The sequence below is a fragment of the Lentinula edodes genome (genome assembly GCF_021015755.1).
Source record: "Lentinula edodes strain Le(Bin) 0899 ss11 chromosome Unknown C8R40scaffold_16, whole genome shotgun sequence".
Taxonomy (NCBI): domain Eukaryota; kingdom Fungi; phylum Basidiomycota; class Agaricomycetes; order Agaricales; family Omphalotaceae; genus Lentinula; species Lentinula edodes.
The window spans coordinates 254,807-271,866 of NW_025764322.1; the positions used below are offsets into that span (position 1 = coordinate 254,807).

Genomic DNA, 17,060 nt, shown 5'->3' on the forward strand with positions numbered 1-17,060 from the left:
GGTGTAACTCGGTGCCCGGAATTATTTTCAAAGAGGGTCCACCGTCGCTCGAATAGCCTCGAAAATCCCGTACTGATATGATTATCGTGTCTACACACACTAAAACGAGGTTTGTACGTCAGGCAGTAATGATAGTTTTATATGAACAGACCTTCCTTGTATGAATCCTCGGTTCGATTCCGTTCATGACTTGAGCATGACCGTTGAAGCTTGCAACCCGCAGCTTCCCTTGTGATCTACCGTGACGCCTCCAACCCATCACTTCCAGCATTGAGCAACCTCGTCGATTTACGACACATCCTCCTTCGCACTATGTAGGAAATCAGCCACAGAAATCTCCAATAGTTACATGGCACTGGCGGCAATGTTCAGGAGCTTCAGATCATGAGTGCATCCATATTCTACATATGACGTTTCGAGCCAAATGCAGACACGACCCTTTGACCATTTGTCGCTCTTGATGAGGCCCGATATTGAGGTAAGAAGAGTCTACAGGATCCATGCAGGGGGCGCGAGCGGAACTTGCGTGCATAGTTTCTCCGGCTAAAAATTTATGGAGCGTTCTTCCAGGAGTGCGTGCTATAAGAGAAAGAGAGAATAAATGAGCTCAGCTTCCTCATGGAACACAATATCACGTGACTTTAGAATGCTGAACTCCGGTATCCCGGGCCTGACAGAATTTGTGGGTCACCTTGTACATGTCATTGTTTTCTTCGCTTTCTCCTCAACCTTGATTTTATGGCTTGCTGCCGGCCTACTGAGATTGAAGAGCATCTAGTACCTGCTCAACCGATCAACTCCGCTGAACAATTCTGGGTGGATTATTCAAAATGGTTAGAAAGCATGGGTTATAGGTTGCGCGCGCGATATTGGCCCAACCAACCGCCACCCCAGCCTCTACCCTTAATTGAGGCCTTGTTCGACGCCGAAGGAGCCTCTGTTTATGTGCGTGGAATGCTCCTTTCATATGAAGTGTACCAAAGTCTCAATCATCCTTACAGGGATCAATAATCGACGCTATACGAATATCTGACAATAAGCCTGTGATGCTTAAGGCAATCTCACGAATAATCCATCCACAAGAAGTTGAAATTGGCCTCTATTTCTCTAATGAAGTCATAGCTTCAGATCCCCGAAACCACTGTGTCCCTATATACGATGTCTTTCCAGTACCTGACAGTGAAATGGATATAATTGTAATGCCGGTTCTGAGGCCATTCGATAACCCACAGTTCGATACTATTGGGGAAGTCATCGCTTTTATACAACAGTTATTTGAGGTATGCTCATTACTATATTTGTCAACTTGTGTACATTTCTGACGAAAGTGACCAGGGTATCCAGTTCATGCATGAACATCTTGTTGCCCATGGGTATGCCAGACACTTTGCGTTCATTCTCAGGCTCTCATATGCCGTCCAGCGATTGCACAGGGATGAATATCATGATGGATGGCTCTCAAATGTATCCCGAAGGTTGGAACTCCCTAGATCCATGGCAAGCAAGAGACAACCCATCTCACCCAGCTAAACGTACCGGGTTTCGAATGAAATTCTGGCCGAAATACTATCTGATTGATTTTGGCCTTTCCCATATGTACAGCAGCAAGAGTACGGTTCCCCCATTGGAAAGGATACTGAGAGGGGGTGACAAGTCAGCACCTGAACACGCACCAAAGTACAAAAGTGCAAATCCTTTTTCGACTGATATATACTACATTGGTAACCTCATCCGCCAAAAATTCACTGAGGTATTGTTTTTTTGACGCAAGGGTGAGATAGCTGACAAAAAACACTGTTAGCGCCGAAATTCCAGTTATTGTAAACAGTTCGATTTTTTGAAACCGCTCGTCGACTCTATGGTCCAAGATGACCCCGTCAAACGATCCACAATTGACGACGTTGTTATGCAATTGGATATCGTTGTTCGAAGGCAAAGATGGTTCAACTTTAGGGCGGCAGCATGCAATCTGCATCAGTTCCAGTTGACTGATCAAATTTCCGCCCTTAATCGACGATTCACGAAGTATCTGCTTCTGAGACATTCCTTGCCTGTCCTGTCGCGACCTCAGAGGCGTTTGCCACCTGAACTACACTGGATGTATTCGGGGCCCCCAACAGAGTACCCGGAAGGTCAGGAGCGTCCCGCGTTTCTTTATGTCCATGATTTAGACGATGATTCATAGTATCAACTATACCAGTAGTATGTAGAAACCACCAAAGAAATTTCCGATACAAGGCGCTGTCAACAATGTTCAGCAGCTTCAGCTTGTATGTACATCCTCTACAATATATTTCTAGCTAATTGCGTACATGACCCTAGCTGAAGCTCGAAGTAAACGAGCATTGTGGTACCACAAGGGTCGGAGAAAGCCAAGCTTAAGCCGATACATATGTATGTGTTTAGTCTCTCTGGCTCGAAGTCCTTGGAGCGTGTATGAGTGCGTACCATAAGAATGAGCTTATGGGGATTGATATTTCGGCTGCCTAATCGAATAGACCACTGTTGTCACCATAATCATGCTAGTGAAGTTCGCAAAGGTACTGTAAGTTCAAACGTAAGGCCGAGCCTATGATATCGTGTCGCATGAATGCGAAAGCGCGTATATATTGAACGCTGAGTATGTATTCATGTGGGAATTTGGAAAAGGACGTCGTTACGGTTGTGTACCTCTTCCATTTCGCCGCTAGGTCCGGAATGTTCCGGGCCGTTGACGCAGAACTTGTGTGCGGTTGATTGCTTTGTCCTTCCTTACTTCGAATTCATGGCTTGCTGCTCTTCTACCGAGATTGAACAACACCTACTACCTGCTCGTCCAATCACCTTCGCCGAACAATTCTGGGTGGAGCATTCAACATGGTTGGAAAGTGTGGGCTATAGGTTGCGCGCGCGATATCAACCAAATCGACCGCCACCCCAGCCTTTAACTTTGACCGAAGCCTTGTTTGACCCGGATGAGGTCGCTATGTATGTACGTAGAATCCTCCTTTCTATATGAGGCGGATAATAGTCTTAGTTATCCTCACAGGGTTCGATAATGGACGGAATACGGATTTCTGATAATGAGCCTGTAATGCTAAAGACAGTATCACGAATAACCCATCCTCAAGAAGTTAGAATTGGCCTGTATTTCTCCAACAAAGATATGGCTTCAGATCCTCGCAACCATTGTGTCCCTATATACGACGTGTTTCCAGTACCAAATATTGAAATGGACATAATCGTAATGCCCGTTTTAAGGCCATTTGATAATCCAGAGTTCGATACTGTGGGGGAAGCCATCGCCTTCATACAACAATTATTTGAGGTATGCTGTATCTATCTACCCTTTTACATTTCTGACTCAAGACACGAGTAGGGTATCCAATTTATGCATGAACATCTTGTTGCTCACGGGTACGTTACACGTTTTGCGTACATTCTCGAGTTCTCCTACGCAAATCAGCGACTGCACAGCGATGAACATTATGATGGATGGCTCTCAAATGTATCCTAAAGGCTGGAGCTCCCTGGATCCCTCGCAGGCAAGAGACAACCCATTTCGCGCAGCTAAGCGTGCCGGGTTTCGCATGCAATTCTGGCCGAAATACTATCTGATCGATTTTGGCCTTTCTCATATGTACAGTAGCAAAAGTACAGTCCCCCCATTGGAAAGGATATTGAGAGGGGGTGACAAGTCTGCCCCTGAACATGCACCCAAGTACAAACATGCCAATCCTTTCCCGACTGATATATACTACATCGGTAACCTTGTCCGCGAAAACTTCACAGAGGTACTAGTACTGCTGTTCCTTTATGGAAGTGAGGTAGCTGAAAACTCCCAATAGCGCAGTGATTCTAGTTTTTGTAAACGGTTTGCTTTCTTGAAACCGCTCGTCGACTCTATGGTCCAAGATGACCCCGTCAAGCGACCCACAATTGATGAGGTTGTCATGCAATTGGATGCTGTTGTCCGAAAGCATCGAAAATCTGTGAACTTCAGAGAAGCTGCTTGCGACCTGCAACACTTTGAATTTGATGATCACATTTCCGCGTTTATTCGACGATTCACGAAGTATTTGCTTCTGAGACGCTCCTTGCCTGTCTTGTCACGACCTCAGATACGTTTACTACCTGAACTACACTGGATGTATTCAGGACCCCCAACGGAGTACCCAGAAGGTCAGGAGCGTCCCACATTTCTTTATGTCCATGATTTGGACAATGATCTGTAGTATCAACAATACCAGTAGTAGTCCAGTAGTAGTAAGTGTCTGACTGTGTCTATAAATTAAAGTGCTTTAAAAGTAAGAATGTAAGCCCACAAACATGCAAGTGAAATGTACTGGCTTTGCTTCCCGACTCTTGTGGTATACACACTGTGCAGCTGGTTATAGGATATGCTGTGACTCAACATACATATTGCGAGGTCACTCGAAGTTGGGAGCGGGCTGAATTGATCAAAGGGGAAACTGCAAATTGCGAGTAGACATTGACTTGGGTATCATAATGTGACGTACACAAAGATCCCTACAGGACAAACAAAAGTGAGAATATAAGGCAACTGATGCAAGAAGACATTTATGGTATTTAAGTATCATCATCCAAATCATGTACATATAAAAATGTGGGACGCTCCTGACCTTCTGGGTACTTTGTGGGAGACCCCGAATACATCCAACATAGTTCAGATGACAAATGTCTTTCGGGGTGTGGCAGAACAGGTAACGAACGTGTCATAACAAAATACTTTGTAAATCGTCGAAAAAGTGCAGGGATTTGGTCAGTAAATTGGAAGTGTTGCAGGTCGCATGCCGCTGCCCTGAATTTGAGATTCCTTCGATTCTTTCGGACAACAGCATCAAATTTCATGACAACGTCGTCAATTGTGGGTCGTTTGACCGGGTCATCTTGGACCATAGAATCGACGAGCGGTTTCAAAAAACAAAATCGTTTGCAAAGACTGGAATTTCTGCGCTGTGTTTTTATGAGTTATCGCCCTGCATTGGAAAACAATAATATTATGTACCTCGGTAAAGTTTTCGCGAATGAGGTTACCGATGTAGTATATATCAGTCGAGAAAGGATTAGCACGTTTGTACTCGGGTGCATGTTCCGGGGCCGACTTGTCGCCTCCCCTCAATATCCTTTCCAATGGTGAGACTGTGCTTTTGCTAGTGTACATATGAGAAAGGCCAAAATCAATCAGATAGTATTTCGGCCAAAATTGCATTCGAAACCCAGCGCGCTTAGCTGCACGAAATGGGTCGTCTCTTGCCTGCCAGGGATCCAGGGTATTCCAGCCTTTGGGATACATTCGGGAGCCATCCATCATGATGTTCATCTCTGTGCAGTCGCTGGTTTGCGTAAGAAAACCTGAGAATGTTAGCAAAGTGTTTACACACCCGTGGGCAACAAGATGTTCATGCATAAATTGGATACCCTGGTCATTTTTGAAGTCAGAAATATAGAAGGGTTCCTAAATATAGCATACTTCGAGTAATTGTTGTATGAATGCAATGACTTCCCCCACGGTGTCGAATTGTGGGTTCTCAAATGGCCTCAAAACTGGCATAACAATCAAGTCCATTTCACTGTCTGCTACTGGAAAGACGTCGTAGATAGGGATACAGTGGTTGCGAGGATCTGAAGCAATAGATTTGTCGGAGAAATACATGCCAATTTTAACTTCTTGTGGATGGATTATTCGTGATACTGCTTTGAGCATCACAGGTTTATTGTCAGATATCCGCACAGCGTCCATTATTGATCCCTGTAAGAATAAATAAGACTGTGATCCAGATCATATAGAAGGTATTCCACTCAACGTATAAGGAGACCTCTTCTGCGTTAAACATGGCCTCCGTCCAGGGTAGAGGCTGGGGTGGGGGTCGGTTTGGCTGATACCGTGCCCGTAACCTGTAACCCACATTTTCCAACCATCTTGCATTGTCGACCCAGAATTGTTCAGCTTGATTGATTGCATAGGGAGCTACTAGACTCTCTGCAGACTTGGAAGAATCAGCGGAAAAGCAGCAAGTCATGTACACGAGTAGTGAAGGTTGCGAAGAAGGAGTTACGTTTAACGTAGGCCCACCCACACTATCAACAGCCTGGGAAATACCGGACCGCACCTTATAATGGAGGACGCGTTCACTTACTGCGTTGTCTTTCTCGTCATTCTCAATTGCACTTCCCTGTTTTTAGGACCATTGTCACCGTACTATCCGTATGCAGGACGACGTCGAATACTTCACCGCAATCATCTTGAGATGGCAAAGACGAACTCTGCACGGTTCAAGAGGTTTCAAGCACTCATGATTAGTTATACGAAATCAGGTACTGTAATGCTCCTCGAACACGCGTTTGCTGAATTGCCCAAATGTGATATCAGGGGAAAGTTGCTGATCAACATTGGGCTGCATGAAGAGAGCGAAAGTCTCCCTTGAGACCTTGCCTACACCAGGAGAACCACCGACCCGTACACAATGAGGGGTAGCACGTAATTTTCCACCAGTTGCGACTTCTAGAGCTTCTCCGGTCTAAAATGTGTTATTTAGTATGATTCAGCGAATATGAATGAACTAACCTGGAAAGCCAAAGAATCCACAGGAATCGATACTTTGGTCAGATCGCCTCCTCGAGTTCGTATATATAATCCAGACGAAGGCGACGGCGAAGGGACTACATTTGGTTCCGTTGCCGAATCAGTTTTTTCAAGATACATGGCCTGGGGTAGACGGTCAGAAGTCAAAACCCATGTCTTAGCAGTTCGAGTAAATTAGACTCACCGAGCACAATCCAGTCAACAAAGAATGATCTAAGTGAAAACCGCACCAACTATCAATTGGTTCGTCCTCTGTATGGGATACGGAGGCATCATCTGAAGGCGGGAAATAGTGGAGCAGCCGTGCCTTTGTGGTTTCGGATGTGCTGATTAGCGTAGGGAGAGATATGTTCGAATTCGAGAACTGTTTCAACGCTGAATGATTTCTCCTTGAGTAATATGAGCACGATGTGTCAAAAAAAAACTCAATACCAAAGGGTTGGCATGCTGCCGCAAGCTCACAGCCAATTTTGAAGACAAACCTACAGGGGACATGGGATTTCTGGCAACGATTGATAAGTTCAACGCACTGGCCAAGGTTCTTGAATGCTTGCTCGAATCCCTCCACCCCAGGTTCCTCGGTATCTGGCCCTGATCACCATGGTGAAAGCAGAATCAAATTAATGTTGGTTGTATTTTCTTACAGATGTTATTGCCATAGTATTCGGGGTAAGAGGTTCTATATTGTTCAAAAACAGAGGGAGCATCTATAACGGGATTGGCGTAGAACGATCCTTTCAAGAAGTCTGTGAAATAATCCAGTCATCAGTAGGGTGAGCGATAGCGCGAAGAGAGGAACACACCTGGTTTTCCATTCATGATCTCCTGTTATGCCGTCAGTCTTGTACCTCCACATATTTACCGAGCTCGAAACACCTTTCCATGGGACCACCCAAAACTATTGTTAGAACGAATCAATTTCAGTTCGTGTGAGTACGACCCAGTACGCACCTATATCGACTCGAGGCATCGGTATACTTCTCCCGCGTAGTATTATCTAGTTCACTGAAATAATACGCGAGCTTGAGGAGCCGTTCACGCAATTCAGCGTATACTGGCGGTAGTCCGGTGACAACAATGATACCCAGCGACGAGGGATCTGATCCAAAGGCTTTCTCTGTCCAAGCCGTGACGTGGAACGTCAATAAAGCTGGGGGTCTTTGATGAAGACCATAGATACCAATTGAAGCTTGCAACTCTAACGGCGAAGAAATGAGATCTGGATATGAGATGCATACAGCCCCTTCTGGGGTAAAAGTAATGGACTATAGAACGTCGTCGAGGTCACCATTGCAGCATTTATGATCTGATTGGAAATACCTTGGACGACATAATGACCGCAGAACAGTGATATGTAGTCGCAGGACACAAAAGGAGAGCCGGAATTCACATGTACCTAGTGACCGCTATCGATGTATTACCCATATTTTGTATGTCAGCCAGACAGGCGTATAAATACTCTCTAAAACGGTACAACATATAGATAAGGTTCCTGGCTTCTAGTCCGTAAGCAAAATTATGCTATTTTCAATTCCACCAGACCGGTTTGCGCTAGTGCGTCTCGAAGAGCCACACCAGAATCATCGATGGACCGCAAAAAACGTAGTAGCTCACGACATAGTTGCCAATCTTCCTCATCCATGGCAATCTTCAGGAGCCGGATCGCATCCACGTTCTTCTCGTCTAGCTGTTCTAGATTATGCAAGACCAGGAGATATGAACCTGCGGTTTTCAATCTGTGAGATTGCAGGCATGTCTGAAGAATACCATTAACTGATCTGTGCAGTTAGAGGAAACAGACAGTGCACGGACCTCGAAAAGTGTTTTAGGATTCCCCACGACATCGAATAGCCGCCGCCAGCGAGTCATTTCAGTCTTGCGCGCACATCCAACTACGACATCCAACGCGGCGTCGAAATAGTCCAGGAATTCGACGACTTTCGAAAGGACCTCTTGACCATCAGACCCACTATCTAACTCTGAGTCTGTCTCATGTTCAACGACATCGTGGAGCAATATCTCGAGCGCATGTGCAAAGTACACGAGATCTTGGTAATGAGAGGCAAAGACAACCGCTTCTTTGACTTGAGAGGCTTCTAGATGTGATCGAAGGATGTGGTGTAGAAACAGATGTGACTGCAACAAACTGGATGAGAAGCTGATAAGAAGACTTCGCCAAGGACTCACACTCGTCGCATGTCGAAACATGACAAAGGGAAGGTTTGACCGAGCGGCGACTTCGTGTTCAGCGCCAATGATAATTCCTTTATCCATCAGGACCGCTACAGCAACGTCTTAGATGCAGGAACTCAATAGCGAACAACGACATACATAATGGATAAAATTCAAGTGGGATGTTTACACTCTCCTTGACACTCTCTGCATTTTCATTCTGATCTTGTGTTGCAGGAGCTTCGATTGCCAAAGCGTTGAGCCAAACGCGAATTCCTCTGCCGTCGAAAGCCCACAGCGAGTTTTCCAGGGCGGCGATACCTCGAAGATGTATCCAACAGAATTCAATACGCTCCGCGAATATTTGCATGTCATATTTGACTTCTTGTTTTGCAGACTGTAGACATTGATTAGCATTGCCAAAAAAGCAGTAAACTTATTTAGATATACACCTTTCTAGGTCGCAGTAGAACAAGCTGGCCTCCAACAACCATGAGCACTGCCGCAACAGCAAGATCGTTGACAGGATCTCCGAGTTCTAAAGGAATGGAGGTTTAGGCAAGCTTCTTCCTAGTAAAAGAATGAATTTAAGACATACGTTTTTGAGCACTTGGTATCATCCAACTTAGCATTCTTACTGCGCTAGGTGTTGCTATGACTCCATTGAAGGTGATACTTCCACAAAGGTGAAGCTTAATGGTATCGGCAGTCGGGATAATCAAGAAATGGAAGAGGGTGTTGTCGGCACAGTACACGAGGAGAGAGTTGTCCACTAAGGACAGTATGATAACCGGAGAAGGCATGACCTCGCGATGCAGAACATTTTGGTTGCTTAGCTCTAGGTCTCGGGAATAAAGTCTTATCTGGGTAGGCGATAATAGGTTCAAAAAGTTACAGCGACAATGACCCAGAGTTACTATACCTGATGCGTTTTGGATACTTCCACCGCTGCAACCAACACATGATGAAACCAAAGTAACCCTCCCTGAACGGAAAACGCCTGTTCTTGCACTGGATCGGTGAATAACTTCCATCTACCTGAGCTAGCACTGTAATGGACAAGGCCCCGCCGACCGGCGATGGCAATCAAGCGCCCATCTGAGCTCAAAGAGGAATATCGTATAGGCCAGTTCGCCGCGAGGTAACCTTGAGGGACCTGAGAAAGTGGGACCATTAGAGCAGATTCAAATCCGTGATCAAGAGAAGTTTGCCTTGATATGCTGCCAGACGTCTGATTCCGGATTAATGATGCTGATATCGGGTTGGTCTGCACCACGATATACCAGAGCACGATCTTCGAGTTGTAAGAAGGCGTACCGCGTGTTGTCCTACCAATACAATACATTAACATACAAGACTGGAATCATCAAAGGAAGAACATACAGGAGAATGTTGGCCAGTTGTAGCGCTTTTCGCGAAGGGGATTACGAATAGTTGTTCATCGATAGCTATTCCGAGAGTGAGGGACTGGTTGACTGCATCGAGGTTCCAGGTCACATACATTTCAAAGAAGGTTGAGCGAGCACAATCAACTCGAAATTTCCGGGTGCCCAAAACTAATCTGCCTGAGCTGTGGTCATGCACAGATAGTAGGAACTGCACTTACAAGATCGACTACGCCATTCATGAAAGTATCTTGGAATCTGTTTGCAGGTAGCCGTGAATTTAACAAAATTCAGCACTTCTTTAAGAATGGGACGCACTTTTGTTCGTCCACATCCTCGACACCAAAACCAGACACCAGACATCTGCCACCAACGCTGAACAATCCCCAGCCATGCTGCCAGCCAACAGCCAAGACATATCCATCCGAGCTCCATTCCATTGAGCACACAGTTCCAGTACGTCGATTGAACGGGTTGTGTATCTCGATCTGTTGTGAAGTCGGTACAGCACCTTCGTCAGCAGGGAAAGTGGTATACTGAATACCGCCTCTGATGAACAATGACTACCGGTGAGCCGCACGAGAAAAAGACACATACTCACCCGAGCATGCCAACCGCAATCAACGAGAACTTCGCATTGATGGCTAGTCGAACCGCACGCCTCGGTTCAAAGTAGACCGAGCCGTGTTCTTCCGGTTCAACACGCCTTTGTTTCTGCACCCAACGAGGGGTCTCAAAGTGGTGTATACACGTACCCATCCATACATTCCGTGGCCCATCAGCAAAACGGGGATTGTCAAGCTTTTGTGTTTGAAGTTGGTCGTTTTCGGACAGGTTGATGTCTGAAGCGTTCTTGGAATCACTAGGCAGTTCTTCTGACAAAGGTTCGTCATTCCGAATGAGGTATACAATATACGCCCTTCCGTCAGATGCAATCCAGCTTTCTACACCGGTATTTCGATCGTGTAGAATTTGTGAGATTGTCACTGAGAGAAAAATTTAGTAAATATCGAGACGGTGGAATATCGAGGCAGACCTTCAGGCTCAACTAGCCACCCGAAATCGCCATCATTGATTATCCATTGGTCATAATTGTCAAGTTTCCTCCGACTTGTTCCATACTCTTCTTCGTCAGATCCTCGTTCCCCCATGGCTTCTTCTGATGTTGCTGGCCAAGGTATTCGCTGTATCGCTGGTGGATTCTGCGTGGAAAACATGATAGACTGCTTCCGGGGAGACACGCTAATGAAATTTCAGACAATGTGCTTATTGAGAAAGTGACTTCACACACCTGACTAGCGTTCCTTCGACTCGAATGACCCCTTCAAACTGTAAGCTCACACTACTCAGGGGGAACGCTTCTCCGGGACCAGCCAAGAAATTTCTTTGAGCGTTTGCTGAGAGAGGAGGAGCCTGATAGGTGGTTTCATCTGGATGAAACTTGACAGTTACAAGTACAAGATACGAGTCTGAAGTCTGTGGTAATGACAAATTAGTGCTTCGAATAGGAAAACCGTCATGTTCCGACCTTGATAACAATACGAGATCCATCTGGGGACCAATGCGCCTCTCTATTCTCTCCATGGTCGATGATAGATATCGGAGTACGCGAAAGAAATGCAAGATTTGCTGAAGGCTAACACATCGTCGGTATTGAGCTTTTACGCAATAGAGTATTATGGTATGTCCAACGTACTCGAACGCGCCAGATTGAGATACCGTTTCTTGTAAGTGTACAGAACAGTGATTTACGTGGACTGGGGCATATTGTGAGGACATTTTCCGGGGGAATATTAGGGAGAGCCGGAACTGTCGAAAGTCGCCTTGCTGTGGAAGTGGGGAAGTACATTATTGGGAGGAATATTCTCCCTAAGACGCTGATATACTGTCCATTAATTGCAAGTGGTGAGAGGAAACCCGGTAATACTCTGATCCGGTTTGGTGGTGGTAATAAACCGAAATGCGCTAACGGGCCTAAAGCGTTTTTGCTTGGTTTTTTCACTTCATGGAATTCTGGCTACATAAACTGAGTACATACAAAGGCCTAGCTTATTCAATTGAACGGCCATGTTCAGACTTGTCAACATATATTCAACAATAATATCTTTCAGTCAGAAAACCTCGTCTATGACCCCAGCAGATCACACTATTTGAGAAAGACAAGGGAACGTGTCCTCCACTAGCGAACCCCTGCGGGGCACGATAAACCTTGCTTGCATTCTCATAAATTCCAACCCACACTCACAGTTGAACCCAAGGTTGTATGGTAACAAAAGGTAAAGTAGTGTATGAGTGCATGAACAAGGATTAGAAGAAATACATCGGAGCGAGCTAGAGTGAGATTAAAGCGCCTAGTGTGTGAAAAAAATGCACGGGCGCTTGGTAAAGACGGGGTGGCAAAGGACCTAGCAAGCAAGGTGATTATGCAGTCGGTATTTTCCGGCCCGTCGACAGAATTTAGTACGTTAAACGTAACTCCTTCTTCGCAACCTTCATTACTTGTGTACATGACTTGCTGCTTTTCCGCTGATTCTTCCAAGTCTGCAGAGAGTCTAGTAGCTCCCTATGCAATTAATCAAGCTGAACAATTCTGGGTGGACAATGCAAGATGGTTAGAAAATGTGGGCTTCAGGTTACGGGCACGGTATCAGCCAAACCGACCCCCACCCCAGCCTCTACCCCGGACGGAGGCCATGTTCGACACGGAAGAACTCTCTCTATACGTTGAGTGGAATACCTCTATATGATCTGAATTGCCGTCTTATTTATTGTTACAGGGATCAATAATGGACGCTGTGCGGATATCTGACAATAAACCTGTGATGCTCAAAGCAGTATCACGAATAATCCATCCACAAGAAGTTAAGATTGGCATGTATTTCTCCGACAAATCTATTGCTTCAGATCCTCGCAACCACTGTATCCCTATCTACGACGTCTTTCCGGTACCAGACAGTGAAATGGACTTGATTGTTATGCCAGTTTTAAGGCCATTTGAGAACCCACAATTCGACACCGTGGGGGAAGTCATTGCATTCATACAACAATTACTCGAAGTATGCTATATCTAGGAACCCTTCTATATTTCTGACTCCGAAAATGACCAGGGTATCCAATTTATGCATGAACATCTTGTTGCCCATGGGTATGTAAAACACTTTGCTAACATTCTCAGGTTTTCTTACGCAAACCAGCGACTGCACAGAGATGAACATCATGATGGATGGCTCCCGAATGTATCCCAAAGGCTGGAATACTCTACGTCCCTGGCAGGCAAGAGAAGACCCATTTCGCGCAGCTAAGCGTGCTGGGTTTCGAATGCAATTTTGGCCGAAATACTATCTGATCGATTTTGGCCTTTCTCATATGTACAGTAGCAAAAGTACAGTCCCCCCATTGGAAAGAATATTGAGGGGAGGTGACAAGTCAGCACCTGAACATGCACCAAAGTACAAACGTGCCAATCCTTTCTCGACTGATATATACTACATTGGTAACCTCATGCGCGCAAACTTTACAGAGGTAATGTTCTTGTTTTTTTTAAAAAGCGTGAAATAACTGATCAAAACACAGCGCAGAAATTCCAGTCTTTGTGGACGATTTTCTTTTTTGAAACCGCTCGTCGGCTCTATGGTCCAAGACGACCCAGTCAAACGACCCACAATCGACGACGTTGTCATGCAATTTGATGCTGTTCTCCGAAAGAATCGAAGACATCTCAACTTTCGCGCAGCGGCATGCGACCTGCAACACTTCCAATTTGCTGATCAAATCCCTGCACTTTTTCGACGATCTACAAAGTACTTTGTTATGAGACGTTCGTTACCTGTCTTGCCACACCCTGAAAGGCATCTGTCACCTGAACTACACTGGATGTATTCGAGCCCCCCGACAACGTACCCAGAAGGTCAGGAGCGTCCTACATTTTTGTATGTACATGATTTGGATGACGATACCTAAATGCTGTGAGTGATAAGTGCATCGGTCATCTGTTTGTGCAGGGAAATTTGTGTGCGTTACGTCATGACATTAACTCGATGTCTCCAGAATGTATAGTCAAAAAATAAGATGTATGAGTTGTAAAAAAACACCTACTCACCCGAGCATGCCAACCGCAATTAACGAAAACTTCGCATTGATGGCCAGTCGAACCGCACGCCTGGGTTCAAAGTAGACCGAGCCGTGTTCTTCCGGTTCAACACGCCTTTGTCTCTGTACCCAACGAGGGGTCTCAAAGTGGTGTATACACGTACCCATCCATACATTCCATTGCCCATCAGCAAAACGGGGATTGTCAAGCTTTTGGGTTTGAAGTTGGTCGTTTTCGGACAGGTTGATGTTTGAAGCGTTCTTGGAATCACTAGGTAGTTCTTCTGACGAAGGTTCGTCATTCCGAATGAGGTAAACAATACACGCCCTTCCGTCAGATGCAATCCAGCTGTCTACACCGGTATTTCGATCGTGTAGAAGTTGTGAAATTGTCACTACGAGAAAATTTAGTCAATGTCGAGGTGGAATATCGAGGCAGACCTTCAGGCTCAGCTAAACACGCGAAATCGCCATCATTGATTATCCATTGGTCATAATTGTCAAGTTTCCTCCGCCTCGTTCCATACTCCTCTTCGTCAGATCCTCGTTCCCCCACGACTTCTTCTGATGCTGGCCAAGGTATTCGCTGTATCGCTGGTGGATTCTGCGTGGAAAACATGACAGACTGCTTCCGGGGAGATACGCTAATGAAATTTCAGACAATGTGCTTATTGAAAGAGGCTTCACACACCTAATTATGGTTGTTCCTTCCACTCGAATGACCTCTTCAAACTGTAACTTTAAGCTCACACTACTCAGGATGTGACCGACAATGAATTGTTACCGTCCGACAGCCGTCCGAGGCTTTCCGATGTGGTTGAATGACCGCAGACCGGCCCGGTGACTTCTTTGCTCTCTCACCATTACTACGTTCCTCCTATGGTTTGCTGTTTTCCTGCTGGGAAGGGAGAAAACCTCATAGCTTACGCTTTTGATATTATCGATAATGAAAAGTTCTGGGTGGAACACTCAGGATGGTTGGAAAGTCTAGGCTACAAGTTAAGGTCGCGGTATCAGCCAGATAAACCGCCACCCCAGCTACGACCTTTCAGCGAGGCCTTTTTCGATGCGGAAGAAGTTCCTATATTCGTGAGTATCAAAGCTTCAATGATCAACTTTATTATTTTATAAACTCGATCATCATCCTAGGGATCGCTCATTGACGCTTTACGAATTTCTGACAATAAACCTGTAATGCTCAAGAAAGTCTCGCGAGTTATTCATCCTCAAGAAGTCGAAATTGGTTTATATTTCTCAAATGATTCAATAGCAGCAGAACCTCGCAACCACTGTGTCCCTATATACGATGTCATTCCTGTGCCAAATAGTGAAATGGACTTGATTGTGATGCCGGTTTTGAGGCCGTTCAATGAACCAGAGTTCGACACCATGGGGGAAGCCATCGCTTTCATGCAACAATTGTTCGAGGTGTGCATCTATAAAACCATGTACATTCTTGACTCAAACAAAGTCCAGGGTATCCAATTTATGCATGAACATCTTGTTGCCCATGGGTATGTTGAATATACTGTTTGTTTGCCTTCTCAGTTTCTCTTACACAAGATCAGTGATTGCACAGAGATGAACATCATGATGGATGGTACCCAGATGTTTCCAGAGGGCTGGCATCCAATAGATCCCTGGAAGGCAAAAGACAACCCCCTTCGCTCAGCTAAGCGTACTGGATTTCGAATGCACTTTTGGCCGAAATACTACCTGATTGATTTTGGCCTTTCCCATATGTACAGCAATAAAAGCACAGCCCCCCCATTGGAAAGGATTCTGAGAGGAGGCGATAAATCAGCCCCCGAGCACGCACAAAAGTACAAACATGCCAATCCTTTCTCAACAGATATATACTACATCGGTAATCTCATCCGTCAAAATTTCACTGAGGTATTGCTGTTACTTGATGGAAGGGTGCGATAGCTGACCCGAACACCACTAGCGCAGGGGTTCCAGTTGTTGTAAACGGTTTGCTTTTTTGAAACCGCTTGTTGATTCTATGGTTCAAGATGACCCCGTCAAGCGACCCACAATTGATGACGTGGTCATGCAATTTGATGCTCTTGTTCGAAAGCATCAAAGATGTTTTAACTTCAGGGCAGCGCCGTGCGACTTGGACCAATTCTACTCGACTGAACGCATTTCCGCAACTATTCGGCGATTTACCAAGTATCTGCTTCCGAGACGTTCCTTGCCTGTGCTGTCACAACCTCAAAAGCGCTTATCACCTGAATTACGCTGGATGTACTCGGGGTCTCCCACAGAATATCCGGAAGGTCAGGAGCGTCCCATCTTTCTATATACAAATGAGGTGGACTAGCACCCTAATCATGTGCATTATGCCTGTTTCTTACCATGTGTAGGCCTATTGTACCTTCTCATGAGTCTCTTTGCGTAAAACCAACTCTCGAATGGAGTGGATCATAACTGTCAATGCAAGTTCCTCTCAATACTGGAGCAGATGTGAACACTCACATTTGGTGTTGATGATTTAAAAAAATTGTATCCCCAATTTGCATGGCCCATAGGCAATGTCAATTGTACAAGCTTTAGAACCTGTGCCTACGCCACGGTGGCTCGCAAAGCTTGCACCGCACTCCAGCCGGGTTCACAGCTTGTTGGGGGCAAGCCCCCAAACCCCCATTTGTCGTCACTTTGCTCCTCCACACTATATACTTGTTATTCTGCTCCTCAGTTATACCAATAATATGTATTATGAAGCTAGAAATAGTGCTTGATGTTGAGGAATACCCTGTATGTACAACCCAGTCTGACAGGTAAACAGTGTTAGTACATTATACTGTACAGTAGGTAGGTAGGTC

The 17,060-nt window shown here is 45.4% G+C and overlaps 8 protein-coding genes across 8 annotated transcripts; 4 read left to right on the forward strand and 4 right to left on the reverse strand.

Moving 5' to 3' along the window:
• Positions 1–738: 738 nt before the first annotated feature.
• On the forward strand, positions 739–2,185 carry C8R40DRAFT_1170219 (uncharacterized protein; the record flags this gene model as incomplete). Its single annotated transcript, XM_046231501.1, has 5 exons — positions 739–945; positions 1,002–1,280; positions 1,336–1,373; positions 1,423–1,750; positions 1,802–2,185. 5 exons carry the CDS (start codon positions 739–741, stop codon positions 2,183–2,185), a joined length of 1,236 nt encoding a protein of 411 aa, XP_046086725.1.
• Positions 2,186–2,764: 579 nt separating this feature from the next.
• On the forward strand, positions 2,765–4,214 carry C8R40DRAFT_1170220 (uncharacterized protein; the record flags this gene model as incomplete). Its single annotated transcript, XM_046231502.1, has 5 exons — positions 2,765–2,971; positions 3,029–3,307; positions 3,359–3,396; positions 3,446–3,773; positions 3,828–4,214. The coding sequence occupies 5 exons, from the start codon at positions 2,765–2,767 to the stop codon at positions 4,212–4,214; spliced, it is 1,239 nt and encodes a 412-aa protein (XP_046086726.1).
• C8R40DRAFT_1146570 (uncharacterized protein) lies at positions 4,159–5,969 on the reverse strand. The gene is made up of 7 exons (XM_046229514.1): positions 5,820–5,969; positions 5,474–5,770; positions 5,385–5,422; positions 5,009–5,336; positions 4,623–4,956; positions 4,330–4,543; positions 4,159–4,263 (listed from the first exon to the last, which is right to left on the reverse strand). Exons 1-6 carry the CDS (start codon positions 5,835–5,837, stop codon positions 4,440–4,442), a joined length of 1,119 nt encoding a protein of 372 aa, XP_046086727.1. The 5' UTR covers positions 5,838–5,969; the 3' UTR covers positions 4,159–4,263; positions 4,330–4,439.
• Positions 5,970–6,314: 345 nt separating this feature from the next.
• Positions 6,315–7,877, reverse strand: C8R40DRAFT_1160560 (Clavaminate synthase-like protein; the record flags this gene model as incomplete). Its single annotated transcript, XM_046230025.1, has 10 exons — positions 6,315–6,521; positions 6,569–6,709; positions 6,771–6,975; positions 7,117–7,177; positions 7,231–7,332; positions 7,390–7,411; positions 7,463–7,484; positions 7,538–7,703; positions 7,767–7,829; positions 7,853–7,877. 10 exons carry the CDS (start codon positions 7,875–7,877, stop codon positions 6,315–6,317), a joined length of 1,014 nt encoding a protein of 337 aa, XP_046086728.1.
• An 87-nt stretch (positions 7,878–7,964) lies between these two features.
• Positions 7,965–12,100, reverse strand: C8R40DRAFT_1237006 (RIC1-domain-containing protein). Its single transcript, XM_046233421.1, has 17 exons — positions 11,840–12,100; positions 11,672–11,779; positions 11,435–11,619; positions 11,180–11,385; positions 10,745–11,129; positions 10,462–10,692; positions 10,365–10,401; positions 10,260–10,314; positions 10,142–10,206; positions 9,970–10,086; positions 9,681–9,914; positions 9,357–9,621; positions 9,211–9,296; positions 8,918–9,155; positions 8,774–8,868; positions 8,399–8,722; positions 7,965–8,342 (listed from the first exon to the last, which is right to left on the reverse strand). The coding sequence occupies exons 1-17, from the start codon at positions 11,990–11,992 to the stop codon at positions 8,103–8,105; spliced, it is 3,024 nt and encodes a 1,007-aa protein (XP_046086729.1). The 5' UTR covers positions 11,993–12,100; the 3' UTR covers positions 7,965–8,102.
• Positions 12,101–12,929: 829 nt separating this feature from the next.
• C8R40DRAFT_1170223 (uncharacterized protein) lies at positions 12,930–14,103 on the forward strand (the record flags this gene model as incomplete). Its single annotated transcript, XM_046231503.1, has 4 exons — positions 12,930–13,199; positions 13,251–13,288; positions 13,338–13,665; positions 13,717–14,103. 4 exons carry the CDS (start codon positions 12,930–12,932, stop codon positions 14,101–14,103), a joined length of 1,023 nt encoding a protein of 340 aa, XP_046086730.1.
• Positions 14,104–14,238: 135 nt separating this feature from the next.
• Positions 14,239–14,851, reverse strand: C8R40DRAFT_1170224 (uncharacterized protein; the record flags this gene model as incomplete). Its single annotated transcript, XM_046231504.1, has 2 exons — positions 14,239–14,627; positions 14,674–14,851. 2 exons carry the CDS (start codon positions 14,849–14,851, stop codon positions 14,239–14,241), a joined length of 567 nt encoding a protein of 188 aa, XP_046086731.1.
• Positions 14,852–15,111: 260 nt separating this feature from the next.
• C8R40DRAFT_1044598 (uncharacterized protein) lies at positions 15,112–16,558 on the forward strand (the record flags this gene model as incomplete). The annotated part of the gene is made up of 5 exons (XM_046224233.1): positions 15,112–15,321; positions 15,382–15,660; positions 15,709–15,746; positions 15,801–16,136; positions 16,195–16,558. 5 exons carry the CDS (start codon positions 15,112–15,114, stop codon positions 16,556–16,558), a joined length of 1,227 nt encoding a protein of 408 aa, XP_046086732.1.
• Between the last annotated feature and the right edge of the window lie 502 nt (positions 16,559–17,060).